At 35.7% G+C, this 20,140-nt stretch overlaps 1 protein-coding gene across 3 annotated transcripts in view; it reads right to left on the bottom strand.

Moving 5' to 3' along the window:
* BRD1 (bromodomain containing 1) overlaps positions 1 to 20,140 on the bottom strand; it is a 61,232-nt gene that overhangs the window by 18,386 nt on the left and 22,706 nt on the right. For 2 of the 3 annotated variants that reach the window (XM_010580850.1, XM_010580852.1), the window contains exons 4-7: positions 17,317 to 17,445; positions 16,197 to 16,509; positions 15,140 to 15,400; positions 11,421 to 11,909 (exon numbers count right to left, since the gene is read on the bottom strand). In XM_010580850.1, coding sequence (XP_010579152.1) covers positions 11,421 to 11,909; positions 15,140 to 15,400; positions 16,197 to 16,509; positions 17,317 to 17,445 — 1,192 coding nt within the window. The remainder of the gene's footprint in view (positions 1 to 11,420; positions 11,910 to 15,139; positions 15,401 to 16,196; positions 16,510 to 17,316; positions 17,446 to 20,140) is intronic. The other variant, XM_010580851.1, reaches the window with a different exon arrangement.

Below are 20,140 nucleotides of genomic sequence, written 5' to 3'. Positions count from 1 at the left end.
CTTGTACAGCATATCCAAATGTACGATGAAGTGCTGTATTAAAACCACATCAGAAGAGCTGAGAAATAATGAAAACCATTAAATAATTTCAACCACTAAAAAAGTGAGAGCATTCAAAAAACAATGCACACAGCGCACCAGCACTTATTTAACACTATTTAGGTTCATTTTACCAAGCAAGGACTAATCAAGTCCTGACTTGTGCACTTACCCAGCACCAGTGACATTAATATATATATTTTAGTGAAGACTAAAGAAAAATGTGTATTTTATCAAAACTACATAAATGCACAAAAATAGGCAAAACATTTTTTTGTAAGCTTTACTTCTCCACGGAGGATGAGACTGGTTTTTGGGGAAGGGAAGAGAATGGAGATGGAACATTTTTAATTAATCTGCTCTCACAGAGCATGTTCTGGGAATAAGAACGTTGGGACTGCTAAAAATCTGCGACCAGTTTGTGTCACATATACTACAACATGTACAACTTATAACTTACGGAAATGGGGCAATATATTGAATGAAGAGCATAGTTTCATATATGTCAAAGACTTCCTCCAACAGTGTTCATTTTTTTGTTTTGTTTTAAGGATGGCTGGTGTCTCCAACATGATCCAAAATAATTACTTCAAATGTAATTGTCTTTCTGCGTTCCAAAATGATCATTTAATTGAGTTCCATTCCATGTTGAGGATAACAGAAAATAATTAGGATCCAAAGAGATAAATACCCAGCATGATATTAGTTAATATGAGAACCTGGAAGACAGTGAAAAAGCCATTAAGTCTCTCTGAAAGGAAACAGAGCTTTCAAATAAATAAGCCATCCTTACAGCAGCGTCCAGAGACAGAATGATACAAGTGTTCCACGTATTCTAACACTAATACTCAGCTAAGTTTCGAAAGAGGTCAAACTAGATTAAAAGTTTCACTTTGATTCAGTCCTCTTTCTTGAAAAAGAAAATATATGCAAATCATTGAAAGCATAGAATACAACCTCCACGTGCATGATATGCATCAAGAACATGGTTTTGAAATGTATCTAAAAATCCCTCCGTTAAGAGTAAGAAGGGGGATGACCCTAATTTAAGAGAATTTATATATACAGGTATGCACAGACAGGATAAAGGAATACTTTAAGGTAATAAATAATCAGAAGTTATTGTATTCTTAAATATGCAAACCTTGAAAATGGGTGTATTGCAGCAACAGGAAGGCATCCACAAAGTTTTTAAAAAGTGAACCTTAGAGTAACCCTATAATTGTCTACTTCCAACAGTAAATTCTGGAGTGCAGTAAGACTCTTAGACACAATTCTTCTTTGCAGAATACACAGATGAATATCTGAGCACATCAAAGTTTACAGTTCTTAAAACAGTCTTCAGTATGCAGACAAAATGGGACCCAGTTACTCACAAGGATGATAAAGTTTGGTGTGAAGAATCCCCATGGAAATAAAGCTTTTAAAACTTGCTTAAAATTTGGTCAAGGCCAAAGACAGCAAAGAAAGCTCAGTGTGAGCCCATGATGTGGCACCTACACACTAAAGAGCAGCAGCTTTCAAGATCCTAAACAGAAAAATTTCATCTTTGTCAGTTTAAGTAACATGTAATGAATAGTTTGATGGCTCACCGAATAGTCAAAGTCTGATATGTTTCAAAAGAATGCTTAAGAATTCACCCTGTTAACTACTGATTTTCTTTGAAATCCGGGAATAAGAAGTGTCTCTGGCTAATCAGATGAGAGTCTGCTAAAACAGCTGAATCTGAATTGCACAACAGAAAGGAAAACTAATCAACATTGAGTAACTACAGCTTCCACAAGATAACGGTTGTCTGTTGCTCTGTGCACTACAACAATAGGATCACTGTACTGTAGGATGATTGTTCCAAGACATTTTAAAATATACAAGTGGGAAGCAACACTAGTGGAAGTTTGAAAACGTTCCTGAAAAATCTGAAAGGAAAAAAAGAACATACAAGCAGAAACATTTCTCAAAAAGACATTTTACAACTTCTTCTAGAGAGTATCAGCCGTTCCAGTGGTATAGAAAAGACTGATGACAGTAGTAGTATAGTACAAAATGCCATTAAAAAGTGCAAGCACAAAACTTGAAGAATTTAAAACTAACTTTACAAATTGAATTCTTTAGTCAGCTCTAGTTTATATGATTTATGACATGTAAGACACACACAGATGATTGTAAAGTACAAGATTTAAGTGCCTGAATCACACACAGATCAACGGTATGCCATTCAGGATACAAGAAACATAATGACTATGAAAAGTCAGTGATATTTAGGACTGTTTACTTCTGATTATCTTGGCAAAGACTACTTATGAGGATTTAAGATCAGATTCTTTTTTACAAACATTTTTTTCTGAATTATGCAGCATGCAAAAGGTAAAGATCCTTTAGAAAAAAAAAACTTTCTTACACATCTTCCATTTGAAGACCTCTATTTTTCTCACCTGATATAAATTAGAAGAAAACTTAAGATTTATTAAAAACTTAAAATCAGTAAAGATTCTTTTCATTCTCAACTTTTATCATGAAAAAGCATGATAATTATCTATCAATACATGACATCAAAAACCTAGTGCCTAGCAGTCTTTCAGACCAGCCTAGCAGGACCTACAAAGGCAGGCTATTTAATTTCCTAAATGGAACTAACTACTTTTTTCTTAAATTATTATCTAAATCATTTTACACATTTTTTCTTCTTCTTTGAAAGTAAATGTCTCCCTGTAATTGTGAGAACACAATTGCTGTGCATGGTATCCAAAGAAAAGGAAACAGACGGACAGGTGAACTTTAGAGCTCTCTTATGTAAGCATGTCCAGCAATCCTACTGTATTAAAAAGGAAACAAATCAGTTGCTATTTATTTGCCTTTTACAGCTATTTAGAAACATCAGTTCTTAATCTGTGCCTCACTCTAGGACAGGGAACAGAAACTGAAACTGAAGTTGCCATCTGAAAGAAAGATGAAGGCAGAAATGTTTACCAGAGATCTGCCACTCCTGAGATGACATACAGGACAACACAGTAAACCACATGTCCTCGAATTAGCCAGTTACTTAATGAAGTTACACAGCTGTATTTTTGGACCTAATTTTCCAGGCTTTTTGTACCTTGAGAGGTATTTCACACAGGGAGATGAAAAATTCAAGTGATTCAGTATAAAAGATCCAGTGCTTACTATAGGCATGGAACAGCCTCCTTCTAAAATAGCTTACACAGTACTTGAGGAAGTGCGTGATCTGAATCCTTTTAGAGACCGTAACATCACACAAAAAATTTTGTTCTAGCCAAGCAAAAATTAACAGTGCTGCAATCCTAAGATTGTCTTCCTGGCTTCAATGAAAGGAGTAGCAAAGACAAAACAAGATGTTTCACTGCTCATACAGTCAACCTGACAGTGCTTGAAGCGTCGTCAAGTGAAGATAATCAAGGGCTATTAAACACCAACCCAGCTTTGCTATGTTTAGGCAGCACTGAACACAAAGAGTTAAAATAAGGCTGACTTGCATATACACACCTTTGTATCTAATCAGATGAATCTATAGTATGTTTCCTGCCCTGCCCCCCTGACTGAAAATACTTTATCCTCAACAAAAAAATATTTTTATACAACTCAGGAATACTTAGCCATTCCTATCAGCCAAAGGTTAGTCCTCAACATCTGCTTTCATCTCCATTTACTTTCTAATAACGTCACTGGAAAAAAAGTTCTGAGTGACAGCTGTATTATTACAGTTTTGGAGGAAAGGGAAAAGGGAAAAGTAAAGGAAGAGAAAAAAAGGAAGGAGGAGAGAAAGGAAAATGGGGGGAAGCATTACCATGTTAGGATAGCATGGCCTGACAAAGTCCAAGTGACAGCAGGACCAATGAACCCTGTTTTGGTACCAATAAAATAAAAGCAACTTTGTTTCAACTATTTTACCTATTCTTGAGTAATACATGTTTCTTTGTATAGGATACTTTCTTAATGTGTACACTCCTCTGCACACCGAAGAAACTATGTCTGGGTACTACAATGGGAAACACAGAAGAGAGCTATCAACTAAAAATGCCCCAAAATATTGGACTGCATGTATGATACAGTAAAAGAGTACATACTACCATAATTACTCTGGTCTGAAGGACCTCCCTCTATACACCTAATACATAATCTATTCTCATCTAGGGGGAAAAAAGGGGAAAGGAAAAAAAAGAAAACAAACAAATGCACACACAAACCTTTTCTGAGCGACATTTATCTTGCAGTCAGTCATACTGTGGGAACTGTCTCCCTCTCTCCACTCGTAGCAGAATAAGCCCCAAATCACCTGTAATTTTGACTGCCAGGTTCAGTGCCCCAAGTTAGTGCTGGAGTCATTGGATTAATTTTGATGATCATCAATCTCTTAAATCAGACCTGTAGGCAACTATGTGGGGGTTGGACTAGATGACCTTTAAAGGTCCCTTCCAACCAAAACTATTCTATGATGTTCCAAACAGGACAAATATAATGGTGATTTGATGAACTCTGCTACTTTATGTACCTGATACAAGAGACTTTTATGATATCAAAGCCTGTGAATTTTAAGGTAGGTCATCTATACTCAGCCCCAACACCACGGCAAGTGTGTTCTTAATTTGTAAGCATAGTGTGGATCGCCAAATTCACTATTTTTTTTTTTAATACCTTCAATAAATCCCACAGTTCTCTGTTTACCATCTGCACCACACAGAAAAATTAGTGTTAAATGCCACAGATGAAGTGCATAGGGGACTATGACATTTTAGTTTTTAGAAAGCCAAACCTGGGCCAAGAAATGAGCTAAGCATTCCAAAAAAATTTAATGCCAGAATACAGTACAAGGCTCCACAACTTCTACAGCATAAAGAAAAACAGAAGGGCATCTAGCGATATTTTTTTATTATTACAGAAGATTCAGTTATATTGATCTTAGAAAACACAGCAACAGTAAGTTGGGTGCTAATAATTAATATCTTAAAAATAACCCGAAATATAGTACTTTCAAAAAAATTAACAGGTTTAAGACCCAAGAAAAGTTTCTAAAATATTAATGCATATTGTAACTTACGCATGCACACACTTCACAAGCCCTGAAAAAGGACAAACCCCCCATTTATCTAGTTGTTCATCAAGCCCCAGTCTTCTTGACTACGTTGCTCAAAATGCCCTCTATTCTAATAATATAAATCAAGAAATAAGCAAAGGATTTTTAGTGGTGAGGAAGTTAATACTATGGTTCTTTAGATGAAATAAAACCAAAAGGAACATTTATATGTCATTGCAACTGCTGACTGGTATAAAATAGTTCCCTTCCCCCTTTTTCTGCCTCAGGCACTTATTTTATTCCACATGTATTACAAAAATTCTCCCCTATTTATAAAATTTTTTCCAGAAATTAAATTGGCAACAATTTTAGTAGGGATGCCAGAATTCCTGTCTAAAGCTTGAGCGGGCCAAATACAGATAAAGAAATGCAGCATTAAGTTTTTTTTAAACTTCTCTCCTTAATTTGCTTGATTTTCTTAGCAAATGGTCAAAGTTTCTCAGTGGCCTATCATCCCATTAAAAAAAAACAACCACTGAACAAACAAACTTGTTAAAACCAAGAAAAAATGCACTAGCATCCCCCCCAAATTTTGGTAGTGTTCCAGTCAAACTTCACTTTCTCAGCCTCTGTGGTACTTCTGGGCTGATGTGCAGCCTGGTTTTATCCTGACAACTCAGCAGTCGAGGTCCTGTAGTCCCTGTGTCTCTACACTGACAAATTTAACAAGCCAGGGGATAATTCCTTTTAGGCCTTCACAATCTCCAACGCTTTCTTTGTTCGCATATACACCTTAAAATGTTTTATGTTTTGAAGTCTCCTGAAGGCAGGCAGCTGAAGTTTTTGGACATCACTAAGGACTTAAATAACTAAATTTCACATCAGATTCCACAGAAAACAATCACTACGCATCTAAAGGAAAAAGAAAACAAAAAGAATAGCTTTAATTCAAAGTATAAGGACTCTGGATCTGTCAGTAGATTTAATTAAATTACTGCATTTTACTCATGAATATATGTATATACTATCATTCCTGCCTATGTTAACCAGGCGCGTAATTATGCCAATTTGTTTTTTTCACTGAGCAACCTCTAGTTTAGTTTGTTATTTACCTACAGGACATAAATTATGTTCTTAGACATGTAATGTTTTACTTTCATTCCTTCCATTTGGAGAATGGTAATTGAATACTGCACATACGAAGCTTGACTTTTAATCAAATTGGCCTTTGCTCCAGAGAGCCAAAGATTTACTAGAAATCAAGTACTGAAGAATTCAAAAAATAACTTGTGTTCCATTTTACCCCAGATATAATCTCTATCCATAGCACACCAAATAAAATTAAGTGGTCATTGCTATAGTACTAAATTATATCAAATGCAAGTGGAATTCACATACAGGTTACTTACAGAAAGTTCTTAAGTGCCGTCAAACATTTTGTAGCAATCAGGCACAAAGTCAGCCCAACGTTTACTAATAGATTTAATAAGGTGTAATTGTTGTATACTGACAACTGCATGCAAAGTATATAATAAGAAATGATAAATTCCCCCGTCCCCCCAAAAATCCTATGATTTTTACTGTGTTAAATATTCTAATGCAGTGATCCTTGTTATAAATGTTTGTTTACATCTGTTTCAGTGTGTCCTGGTTTCAGCTGGGATGTAGTTAACTGTCTTCCTAGTAGCTGGTACAGTGCGGTGTTTTGAGTTCAGTATGGGAAGAATGTTGATAACACTGATGTTTTCAGTTGTTGCTCAGTAGTGTTTAGACTACAGTCAAGGATTTTTCAGCTTCTCATGCCCAGCCAGGGCACCTGACCCAAACTGGCCAACAGTGTATTCCATACCATGGGACGTCCCATCTAGTTTAGGAACTGGGAAGGGGGGGGCAGGGATTCGCCGCTCGGGGACTGGCTGGGTGTCGGTCGGCGGGGGGGGAGTAATTGCCCTGCGCATCATTTGTACATTCCAATCCTTTTATTACTACTGTTGTCATTTTATTAGTGTTATTATCATTATTAGTTTCTTCTTTTCTGTTCTACTAAACCGTTCTTATCTCAACCCAGGAGTTTTACTTCTTTTCCTGATTTTCTCCCCCATCCCACTGGATGGGGGGGCAGTGAGTGAGCGGCTGCGTGGTGCTTAGTTGCCGGCTGGGGTTAAACCACGACACAGTGCTTTGAGAAAATCTGTGTAGCTGGAAGCAAGAATAATACTAAGTAAATGATATGTTTCACTGAAATTTTCTATTACTGCTATCTAGCCAAGAAATAATAGAAAACCAACATACCGCACTACAATAATCGCTATTTGCAATCCTAATTCAATGGTAAGTTAAAGTGATTGCTTTAGGATAGTATGTTCTGAATACTTGGTTTCTAATTAAAATAGAGTGTACCAACACAGTAACTGTGAATTACTATCCTGAATTTATGAAAGCTTAAAAAGGTGACTGATAAAACCAAGAACAACACGAAAATTTAATCTGAACCTAATCTAGCATTTTACAATGCTTAAAAGGTATCTTAAAACAGACATTTGTTCCTGGAGTTTGGCCTACCTATACACAACCGATAGAGGCAATTTTTTAAATGGTTGGTAAAATCTACCTTTTATCTATTACTGAGCTTTTTCTCAGATGTAATAATTGCACCAACTAACTTCCTGATGAAGAGTTTTCATCTTTGTAACAAAAGAGTAAGGTAAGCATACAATGGATATTTTGAAAAGGTCACTGAACTTGTTGCAGTTAAGATTTGACATGCCTGAACTTCAACAATCATACATCAATCTCTGATGTGACCAAAATTTCTTAAGTAAAACCAACCTATCTTCTTTTTGAAATTGCTAGATACCATGTGAAGCAAAACGAAGATACATCAAGTACATATAGAAAATTTTTAAGCACATCTCTCTACTACATAGTTGTCAGTTTCCACATAGCAGCTATGGAGAAGGATGTGCTCTATATATGTAAGTGATAATGCCCTAGTAGTACACTATGAAATTAAAATTTAAGGTTACATCACACTATTTATTGCTTCATAATTTTTAAACAAAGATATACATATAAAGGGAGGTCAGACTATTAAAGTGAACCGCTTTCAGTCCTCTTTGAAGGTTGCCATGTTGTGCAATAGTCCCCCATTTCTGAAAAAAGCTAGTATTTCAGTAATTATTTTGTATATAAAAACCAACAACATATCGGACACCATACTTACAGAATAGCGTGCCAATGGATCCTGTATGTGTCCTTCCTGAAACTAACTGGCAAGCATACAAACCTCGAATGTAATTCAAGAGAGCATAACAAAAGGCAGTCTGTGAGACTAATGAAACATCAAAGTGGGTGTGGTTTTACTTAACTAGGCAAGCTTTAGAGTCTTCCTTTGAACTTCCTCATACAAGAACACAGATGAGTGACATGAAAGGGGAAACACCAAGGAGTAAGGTGAGGGACGAAACAAGGCATCCTTAAGTAACGGCAAAACCCCTGCATTGGCTATGAATAGGTAAGGAAGAAAAAAAGATGTGACGGCGCAGCTCTTGACCACTTAAAAATTTCAATGCTTTGTATATTAAGCAAAGTCCTTTTAAATGACTTTTTTCCTATATCCACTGTAATTGAGGATATTGAACATTTCTACCAAAGAAAACTGTGCAATAATAATTAATTTTCAACTACAGTGACTGCTCTTGAAGCTGCTACATCACAAGAACACATGTAAGAAGCCTGAAGCACACTTTTTCTATCATGGTATGGATTTAGAGGGAAAAGTTCATGTCTGCTGAATTCTTCTGAATAAAAGCATTTTTTAACAGCAGCATGAAATTAAAATTTTGTGAAAAATAACCAAATAGAAAAAAAAATATATGTATTACTGTATACATCATCTCATTTGTTTTTATCAGAACATAGACATCTGCATGAATTGATACCAGCTTGCATATGCAAAAGTAAAACAACTCAACTGGTTTTAAATCTTGGAAAGCATCTGAGGTTTGTGCTGGTTTCCTGCTGAATTGTAGCTCAAAATAGCTGCCAACTGCAAATTGCTTAAATTAGCAGAGACACAAGTTTGGAAATAACATGAGGAATAAAATCTCCAACGTGAAAGCAAAATGTTTGGTTGCAAATGGAAAAAGAATCACAGGAATAGAATTTGATAAGCTGGCACATCTGTATGAACCATATATACTTAAAACCCCACATACTATTAAAGAATAACTCAAACACCTTCAGGTGAATTTAAGTTGCCTAAACCATTTCAATTCACATACACAGTCTCTTCTTGAGCAAACAAATAAAAAGTTTAAATATAAATGCCCCCTAAATATTAGTTCTACATACATTTAATTCTGTGCATATCTTCATTAGCTGCAGGAAGAGGCTTCAGAATTTATTTAAAAAATAGAAAAATAAAATGTTTTAACCTTTTGGATTTTATTCCTGTTACTAGCCTAGCTATTGCATTAGAAAAAAAAAAACAAAAAACAAACCTAGAAGTTCAGAAATGGGAAAAGTACTAGAATTAGAAGAAACTATCCATAATTGTTTGTGTTGGGTTTTTTTTTGTTTGTTTTGAAGATAATCAATAGCATATTTACCCCACATACACCTAACTCCACAGAGAAAAGGAACAAAATGACAGATTTAAAATATACTCAGAAAACTGGGGTGGGGTTTTTTGGGTGTTTTGTTTTGTTTTTTTTTTTTAATGTGTGTGTCAAGAATTAAGTCAATTTTTCCTATGTAATAAAAACAATTTTTTCCCCAAAGAAGCAATTCACAATGTTTAAGATAAAAATTTTAATGAATTAGTACTAATTCCTGGTGTGATCTAGCACAAATTGATTCACTGTGTGTGTGATAAAATGCAATCTGTATAGAGGTATACAATGAAATTATCTAGATTAAAGACCCATAAATTGGAGTATTTGGAAACCAAAGCTTTTTATATCATTAATGAAGATTAACTCATTTCTATCATCACACTACCTTCACATGATTCCTACTTCAGAACTAAAGTACCAGATCAAATCTACGTGCTCTTTCCAAGCTGTTATGAAAAGAAGTGGAAACTGGGGCTTTCCAAAGAGGCGAAACAAGTAAAGAATCTTATCACTTTCTCACGCTATGATTCCAGCATTAGAATAATTTTCCTCCTCACTCTATCATTTTTAAAAAAAAAAAACAAAAAAACACAACAAAAACACCAAAACACAACCAAAACCAACACCAAAACCAAACAAACCCCACCAACCAACCAACAAAAAAAATCCCAAACCCAAAACAAAACAACCAACCAACCCTCCTTCCCCCGCCAAGCCACAAAAACCCTCACAAAACACACAAACAGCTTTTGAAGCACATCATCACAATAGATGTTCAAATGAAATTCCTGTATCTTACATTCAAAGACACAAAAACCCCACATGCTGTTTTCATTCCTGTGTAAGGGTTATCAACATGACAATGAACCAGAGTATTTCTTTCAAAGGTAATATAAAAGTCATAGCAATGGCCATGGATAATGTTAAGGAAATATACTTAAGTAATTTCCTTATCCTGCTGCTCTTTCTCAAAGAGGGTTTTATTCAAACTTCACCAGTAAATAGAATTACGGTTTGCTAAGAAAAGGTGTAATTAATGTCTTCAACTGTACTGCACCAACGTATCAAGATAATGGGTTTGGTTTTTTTAATGTTTTTTAGAGAAGTCTCATTAGGATTGCAATCTTACATTTATTAAAATGCACAGACTAAATAAAAGAAACACAGGAAATATGATTATACTTTGGGACTTTAACATTTCCATAAATACATGGGTATACAAAGCACTTCATACATAGTCATCGTCATCAGTTTCATAACATGAAAATATGCTTGGAGTAACACTACAGCAAAATGAGGTCATACACGGAACATGTATTTTCCATGCCCCTCCTTATGAGTGCTGGTTTTGGCAACATAGATAAAGTTTCCATATAATTTCACAGGGAATTTCCAAAAAAGCAGCTGATTCACCTTTCCTATTGGTTGCAACAAAAGGAAATACAAAACAGCTTAAAAAAAATAATTTTAAAAATCACCCACCCATACATGTAAACTTGAAGATTCCATTGCTAAAGTGAAAACTGTGAAAAAGTAAAACTTGGTTCACTAAGTCTAAGTGTGTAGGGCCAACACAAAAATGAATCGGTAATTTTCTGAACTTTAACTATTCAACTATGAGGAAAAACTGTTTCAAGTGCTAAAACTGGAGATTAAGAATTACATGTATGTTAAAAAATTAACAGGTATGTTAACTTTTGAGATGCATCCATTCAAATAAGTTTTGTAACATTTACCTGTATCCAAGCGCTTTACAGGGGACTCATCATCAACCTCAGAATCTCCACATGCACTCCTTGATCTTTTCCTTGGGTGCAGAAGTGTCTCCAACCTTGGAAGGACTACAGACAAAAAGGTTTTGGTCCCTAGCTGTGGAGAAGTTGGCTGGGTTTCAGTGTTCTTTGCAGACTTTTGGGGGCTTATACTTTTCGATTTGCAGAAGAGAATGGATGTACGTCTGTTTACATCAGTTGATGACTCAGCTACAGCAGAAACAGTCGACTCATTGAGATTACTGTCAAGTAAGTGTTCTGGAGTGTGTCCATTTATTTCTTTCTGAATGGAAGTGCTATATAATTCATTATCAAATTTTACTCTTTTGTAAAGCTTACTCTGCTCTGGATTGAGTTCTACTGGTTTGAGGGTTGGTGGTTCTGAATTAGTCTCCAAGTTTGAAGGAAGAGGTAATGCATCTGATGGTTCAAGTTTAGGGGGAGATTTATCTCCTGAAAAAATTATAAATAGAGTGTGATTTTTGAAAACCTGTAGTTATAAAGTCTATTATAAAACTCACTATAAATGTGCAGCCCACCAAATAAATTGTTGTTTGGAAACAAAGCATAACATTTTAAAAACAAACCTTGTCTAGCAACAATCTGTCCTAGTTAGTAGTTCCTAATTTTATACTGGGAATGTAATAGGGATAGAAAAGTAGGCGTTTATCGTTGGTGTTAACAATTTACACCTGGATGAATACTTTTTACTTCTCATGCAGTTATGTTAGTTTCATTAACTAATAACTAAGAAATCTATTTTTTTAAATAGAAAGTTGGGGTGGTGGATGATTATCTGTTAAATGCAATTACACTGCCATTCAAGTAAAATTTTTGAAAATATACATTTTTATCTATGTCACCTTATCAATATTCACCTTACCCACCTAGGACAAATTTTATCAGATAAGCATTAAAAAAAAGTATTTGTAACCTATCTACTAGAGTGAGCTAAAACGTGTTATAAAATTTATAGAAAGGCAAGATTTGCAAAGCTATTTGACAGTTGTAGATAGAAGTTTTATCTCAAAAAAAAAAAAAAAAAAAAGGGGTGGGTGGGTGGAAATACCTACCCCCACCCCCAAAGTCTTGCAGCTTCATTAGCCACTAGCTGGCAAATACACACTTGACAATGCAGACTTGATAGGAGAAATCAGAAAAACCACCCTCTACCATTTTTTCTTCCTTCCTTTTTTTTTTTTTTCCCCTCAACATGATCATGTCCCAGTCAATTCCAGTAATTCCATGCTGGGAAAAGACAACGAAGATATAACTGTGAGCGTATAAAACTAGTTTCAGTCTTTCATCCCAAGTGATGGGAAAGAAAAGAAACTTTCTACTGTTACAGCATTCCCAAATACAAGTAGAAGCACTTCCTAACCCATAATTATCAACTCAAAAAGATGTTAAAGCCTTCTTTCCAGCTTCCAAAAGAATCTTTTAAAATATAAACTAATAAGAAAGAAAGATGACATTTATTCTAGAGTAACTCTATGAGACTGATGTAGTATTTATGCTATCACATGAAATTTTAAAATTTAGGTAATTTCTCTACGTTACCTGAAAAAAGGGTGTAAAAACCCAAGGGTTTAAGCCCTGTATCTGTAGTGGATTAAATATTATCTCTACACTGGTTTGGCTCAGCAATGCTTACTTGGAAATCAATGTCTTCTAAGTGCAGAAAAATCTCTGCCCCATTGTTTAAGGTTTAATCAAACAATAGCATAGTTCATATTAAAAAGATATGGTTAAAATGAAGTGTGATGATGCCCACATCCTTTGAATGCATACAAGTATTAGAATTGGTAAACAGTATTTCAGGAAGACATTTAGAATGAAATTTACAGTCAGATAAGCACATTTGAAGTACCACCAATTAAAAAAGCCTGTAGTTTAGAATGTCCAAAGTGACTGTTCTTTGTGAACAAATCATTATTTTCTTACGTTTAATTAGAAAATATTCACAAAAAGATTTAAGCACAGAAAAACACTTGAGAACTATTTAGACACTAAAACCTAATTTCATGGGGTTATTCTGGTACCATATTTTTCACATGATCATAAACTGAAAACAGAATTGCAAGGGTGTAATTCATAGCTCTTCTAAAGTCAGCTCCTGTAGGTAATCCTGGGTACAGGATTCTACTACTTTCCTCATACTTCTCTGGCAGTTTGTTTTCTTTACTCCTCAAAGTACCTTCCATTTCACAATCGAAGTTTGAACTAATGACTATTACTCTTCACTAGATCAGAATTCTAACAATGCCAATTAACTCTGTATCATGCTCTTCATTATGCTTTTTTTAAAAAGCATACTGTAAGTGTAAGAAAACAACTACTGCTCACTTTTCGACTATTTTGCACAACAGCTGCAGTGAAAGGCTGTGTCATAAAAATGTTAGGCTACAAGTAAAAAAAGTTAGTGTATTCATTATCTGCCAGAAACTACATTCCTAAAGAACTATATTCAGCATCATCATCACTTGGAGATTTAAAAAAAAAAAAAAAAAAAAAAAATCATTAAACATTTTAAGAATACTTAATGGCCTCAAAACAAGATAAGCTTGCCGATTCATGTACACTTTTGCTACTACTGTCGTTCAAATCTTTAGCAAGTTATGTTTGAAAAGCATTCTCGTAGTCACAACTAAGAATTAAACACCAAGTTGCTCTTTGAATGGCAGTTAAAGAAAGTCATTTTACTGACTTCACCTTTCAAAAATTTTGATAGCATCAAGCTGCACCAGACACAGACTGTTTTATTTATTACTACGCTTCCACTTTCCCTTGAGCTCTTTCCTCCTCCCATTCAATGCACTTACTCAAAATGAAACACGTCTCTAACTCTCCTAAAGAAAAATAGGTTAGCTTTTTAGAGAAGAGCTGATTGTGAAACAAACTCAATAGAACCTTTTTTTTTTTGAGACTAGAGTTTCTTTGCATCATTTAAAAATGAGCAATAAAGACATCAGTAACTGATTTAAAAGCTAAAAATGCAAATACAATATTCAACCGAAATATAAAGTTAGGTCTTTCTAGTATATTGCTCTCATTGAAATAAATGGGAATTAGACAAGAGTAGATGCAGTTCTAAGACCAATGTTTTGAGGAGGAAGAGAAGCGCAAGGAGAAGGGCTGGTTAGATACAGCTGACTTAATTCTACAACATTAAGTTTGTTAAGTCCTATCAATAGTTAGCTTTATTTAAAAAAATAAATAAATAAAACCCCAAAGCCAAACCTACCCTCCACCCTCGCCAGTCTGGAGCAGAGAACAAAAAAGCTACAAAAGGCAGTACAACAGCCAGGATTTTCAGCACCACTGACCTAGGCTTACATGATCCTTAGTACGTATTTTGGCATTTAAGTGGATTTCTGAAAGCACAAAGATATTCTCCACTCAGGCATTTCCGATTCCTTTTTGTATGAGACTGTTTTTACTTTCATTTCTTAACGCCCAAATTTTTAAAAAGCCTTGCTACTGTGGAAAATAATGGAGGGAGGTTTTGTTTAAAAAAGATAATTCTCCTATTCTTAAAATATTTGTTGTGATTAAGTGGCTATTTGTCCATTTAAAAACTAAATATAATATTCATTTATTACACTCTTTAATTCACATGATTAAAGCACCTGACTGAAGAGGTTCAGAACAGTACTGATTTAAACATGGTTTAAAAATCTTACCTTCTTCTTCTCCGTCTTGTTCTAATGCTGCACTTTCTTCTTCAAAACTTCCAATACCTGATTCTATTTGAGGAGCTTGGTTGTGTTGCTGACTTAGCTTGTTGCGAATAATGCTGATTTCTTTCTTTAACAGCTTTGCTCTTTTGCTCCTCGACCCACTGGATTTCATTGCACAGGTGAGATCAAGTTTTTCTAGTAACTCTCTCAGCTGTTCTTCCAAGGACATATGCGCTCTGTTTGCAGGATTCAGTAACCTATCCACTGAAGTCAAAATACACATAATTGAAAATGTGCGTTTCCCAGAATATTTCCCAGAATAATAATACCCACAGGAGGAAAAAAAAAAAAATTCACTTGCCAAAATTAAAAAATGTCATCAAAAAGCTACTTAGATTACAGTCTTAGTAGCTTCACCAGTGAAGAAATGTTGAAACAAATTCCTACTGTATAATTACTATTCTTCTTGATAAGCATTTTGCTCAAGAAAACTAAGTAGTAGAGCAAAGAATTAAAAGGTCAGAAGGAAGACGTAATTAATCCTTCCCACCCTAACAGATGATATCCTTCTTGTCAAAGGGCAAGATTATGGTTATAAAAGAAATGTGTTAATTATCCTCCTTTACTGCCAAAACCTCAGAAAACTGATGTGTATGTCAAAAGAAGTCATTTTACTTCCTAGTATTACAAACGTGCTTGATTTTTTAATTCATTAGGTTATTTGAGAATATGCTTAAGTTTATATGCACAGGTAGTCATTTTCCATGACTTACAAGCATATATAATCATGTGAAAGGAGGCGCTCAATTTAAAAACCTTTTTCATGTATCTTGTTAAATTAGGCTCTGGCACTGACCAAATCAGAATCTGGATAACACTGTTTTCTAATGACAGATCTAGTAGAATACAAACATTTGAATCTTTCAAGCGGTGTTTTTCACGGGAGCGGGAAATGTAGTCAGCAAACAGAACAGCAACAATCTTAAACATCTGTATGGAATGTACACACTGTGTGTAATGAAAAAATGCAACTTTTAAAAATAATCCAAAAACATCTTACCATCTTCCCAAGAGAAAGGCTGAGGTGACTCAAGTTTAGGCCGTTCAGGTAAGTGCATTCCAGTTTCATTATTATAACCGATTCCTTCAGCATCTCGCCTAGCTTGCCTGAGAACTACACCTCCTTGATCTCTTAACCGCACTGCAGCTCTATAGAATATTGTATCTTTTGCATTGTATTTCATACAGTTATCTATGATAAGATTGAAGTCTTCTTCAAACTCACTGAGGTTTTTATAGCCTTGAGCATCTAACCGTTTTCGCATGGTAGAGAAATCCATAGGGTGTTTAATATGATCCAAATAGTCTGGAACCTTTGAATAAATATTTAAAACATGAAATGGGTAAAATTATCTTATTACAGACAAAGTAACATTAGCTATTAACTGATCCACATTTTTTAACATATTTTGTAACACCTCAAATCAGGAACTTCAAAATGTAGCTTAGAATTGCACATCTTCATATTGCAAACATTTGCACTCCAACAGAAGTTTACATATGACAAGATTCTGCATCTTAGGTAACAAGTTGGAGCTCTACTAACAGATGGTCAAACTATGTGTTTTTAGAATTCTGTGGTTTTATTTACATACCATACATGTTTATGCTTACGCATAAACACATTTATACCTATGTACACATATGTATGATATATACATGTGTATGTACTATAAGCACACATACATATACAATTTATATAGACATGTCTACATGTTATTTATGCATGTGTATGTGTTGTATATGTATGTATCTATGCACACACACATGCACACTCTATCTAGTTTCCCAGTGAATGAAAAGGAATTTCACCTGCAAGTAAGAACACAGTATCCACATTTGAATATTTAAGACGCCCTTTGGGTTTGCTTTATCAAATAATCTTATCGCAAAAGATCAATATGTACCATGTTATTCTGTACAAGTATTTCCCAGAAATTATTTTGGTATATGAGCATAAATAGACTTTCATGGGAGTAAGTCATAACTCATAACATAAATTATCAGGATAGAGATTAAAAGGTAACACTGCTCCCAACTCTGCATGCAACTATTTGTTTCTTGCACTTAAACATCACCAAGTCATAGCTAAACATAAGGAAATACAGCTTAAAACATACCTCTTTAAGGTTCACTGGCTGAGCAAATATACGAGCAGAATCCTTTTCCTGCAGCTGATCCAGAACTGATCGCAGAAGTACAGTGAATGGAGTAAGCTGAAGTTCCATAGCAACCTGCTCAATCTTGACCTAAAGAAGAAATAATTATTCAATTGAGCATTTTTCATTAAGAAACTGTTTTAAAGTTGTTTTGCAGCAATAGTACTTTAGATATGAAACACAATATAAACATGTTTACTTAAACAAGTGCAATGCTACCTTCAGTATCATCAGTTGGCATTTGTCTGACATACGTTTTAAGCTGATGACTCATTCTAATCCCTTCATTGTAGACTCAGCTTCAACTCCAGCTCCTCAGAACTCACATTTCTATTTTATCTATAACTTTGTTCCATTTTTTAACTGTCTTTTCTTTTAAAAGGTATTACATAGGAACAGCTTCATATTCTGCCAACAATGCAAATATAAGAACAAGAATTTAAAGGTAACATGTTTAAAATTAAATTTCAGTTGTAGTGCCATGTTCAAAGTGTAAAAAGAGAATTTGATGAACATTTACAGGCTATGTAAGACCAAAACAAAGAGTAATTTTAAAGACAATGTTCTACATAAATCCCAAGAAAATAATTTTAAAAACCAGAATCAGCAACACCTTCAAATACTTGATCATCCATCAGAATTTTCATTATTTTTTACAACATTACAACTCCTCTATAGTTTTATTTTCAGGCCATGTAAAGTTCTCATCATTGACACAATCTTGCTACGGTAAAAATAAATTCTTAATGACACATTAATGGGGTCTTTATATATATGCACAATATAAACGTGTAAACAAATTATACACACACACATAAAATACATGCGTATATATAGTAACACACAATACATGTGTATAGCAAGTGATATGTTAATGTACAGGAATGATGCATGGAATTCCAGAAAGCACTCAAGAATTACAAACTGTATTAGCTTGCAATGAATGTTCACAGCTTGCAAAAAGTAAAAATGGAATGGTGTTTTTATAAATTAGGACAATTACAACATTCATATGGGCAAACATTTTGCTTTCAGTTTTCATATAAAATGTTATCTTTCTGCATTATCGCTTCCTCAAATCTCTTCTCCCAGCAACGTTAACTCTAAAATGTTGTACAACTTACATGCAGGTGTTTTTTTTTTTTTCTTTTTTTAGTGACATTAAAGTGCTACTCAGTATAGGCACATGTATTGGGAAAACCTGAAAAGATCAAATTTTCTTCAGTTCTTCAGAAACCAATTGTCTTTGCAAGTCTAACGGAATGGCTTGTTAAATAGTTTCTATACACCAATGCACGCAGCATGGCCAACAAACAGGAGTTGGAGGCAACCATGCTGCTGGAAAGCTATGACCTAGCTGCCATTACTGAAACTTGGTGGGACGAATGACTGGAGTGTGGCTATCGATGGCTACAGGCTGTTCAGAAGGGACAGGTGAGGAAGGAGGGAGAGGAGGGATTCTCTGTGCATCAAGAAATAGATAGACTGTGAAGGTGTCTCTGAAGAATAGCCACGAGCAAGTTGAAAGCTTATGGGTAAGAATTAGAGAGACCGAGGCAACAAAGGGAACCTTGTGGTTGATGTTTACTACAGGCTGCCTGATCAAGGGGAGCCTATTGATCAAGCCTTCTTGCTTCAGCCACAGAAGGCATTGCGCTCACAGGCTCTCATCCTGCTGGGGGACTTCAGCCACCCTGGCACCTGCTGGAAAAGTAGCACAGCAAGCACGGAGACTCCTGGAGTGCACTGAGGATAACTTCTTAGGCCAGGTAATAGTCCTACCAGAGGGGATGCGATACTGGACCATTTGGTCACCAATACAAGTGAGCTAATCGAAGACATCAGGATTGGAGGCAGCCTGGGCTGCAGTGACCGTGCAGTGGTGGAATTCACAGCCCTGAGGGATGCAGGTCACGCAAAGAGTAAAGTCAAGACCCTGAATTTTAAGAAAGTAAAATTCCAGCTGTTCAAGGAGTTAGTGAACAGGACCCCCTGGGAAACTGCCCTCAGGGACAAGGGAGCAGAACAGAGCTGGCAGATCTTTAAGGACACTTTCCATAGAGCGCAAGAGCTCTCGATGTGTAAGAAAATCAGGTATAAGGAATCAGGAAAGCAAGGCAGGAGATGAGTCAAGACCTGCTGGACAAACTAAAGGGCAAGAAAGAAATGCACAGGCAGTGGAAGCAGGGACAGGCATCCTGGGAAGACTATAGGAACATTGCCTGGTTGTGTAGGGATGGGGCAAGGAAAGCCAAGGTGCAGATGGGGCTGAACTTGGCAAAGGATGCACAGAATAATAATAAGGGCTTTTACAGGTATGGCAGCCAGAAAAGCAATGTCAGAGAAAGCATACCGCCCCAATGAACCCAACTGGCAAACTGGTAACAACAGATGAGAAGGCTGAGGTGCTCAACTAATTTTTTGCCTCAGTCTTCACTGGCAACCTCTCTTCCCACACCTCTCAAGTGGATGGACCTCAAGGCAGGGACTGGGGGAGCAAAGTCCCTCTCACTTTAAGAGAAGATCAGGTTCCAGACCACTTGACAAACCTGAACATACATAAATCTATGGGACCTGACAAGATGCATCCCTGAGTCCTGAGGGAATTGGCTGATGTAGTTGCCAAGCCACTCTCCATGATACTTGACAAGTCATGGCAGTCAGGTGAAGTCCCTGATGACTGTAAAAAAGGAAACACTGCCAATGAAAACAAGGCCAACGGTGTCCTGGGTTGCATCAAAAGAAGTGTGACCAGCAGGTCGAGGGAGGGGATTCTGCCCCTCTA

This window comes from Haliaeetus leucocephalus, unplaced genomic scaffold, assembly GCF_000737465.1.
Source record: "Haliaeetus leucocephalus isolate CR32 unplaced genomic scaffold, Haliaeetus_leucocephalus-4.0 Scaffold751, whole genome shotgun sequence".
Classification (NCBI taxonomy): domain Eukaryota; kingdom Metazoa; phylum Chordata; class Aves; order Accipitriformes; family Accipitridae; genus Haliaeetus; species Haliaeetus leucocephalus.
The sequence above is the reverse complement of the archived record's forward strand: the minus strand, read 5'-3'. Positions and strand labels throughout refer to the sequence as shown.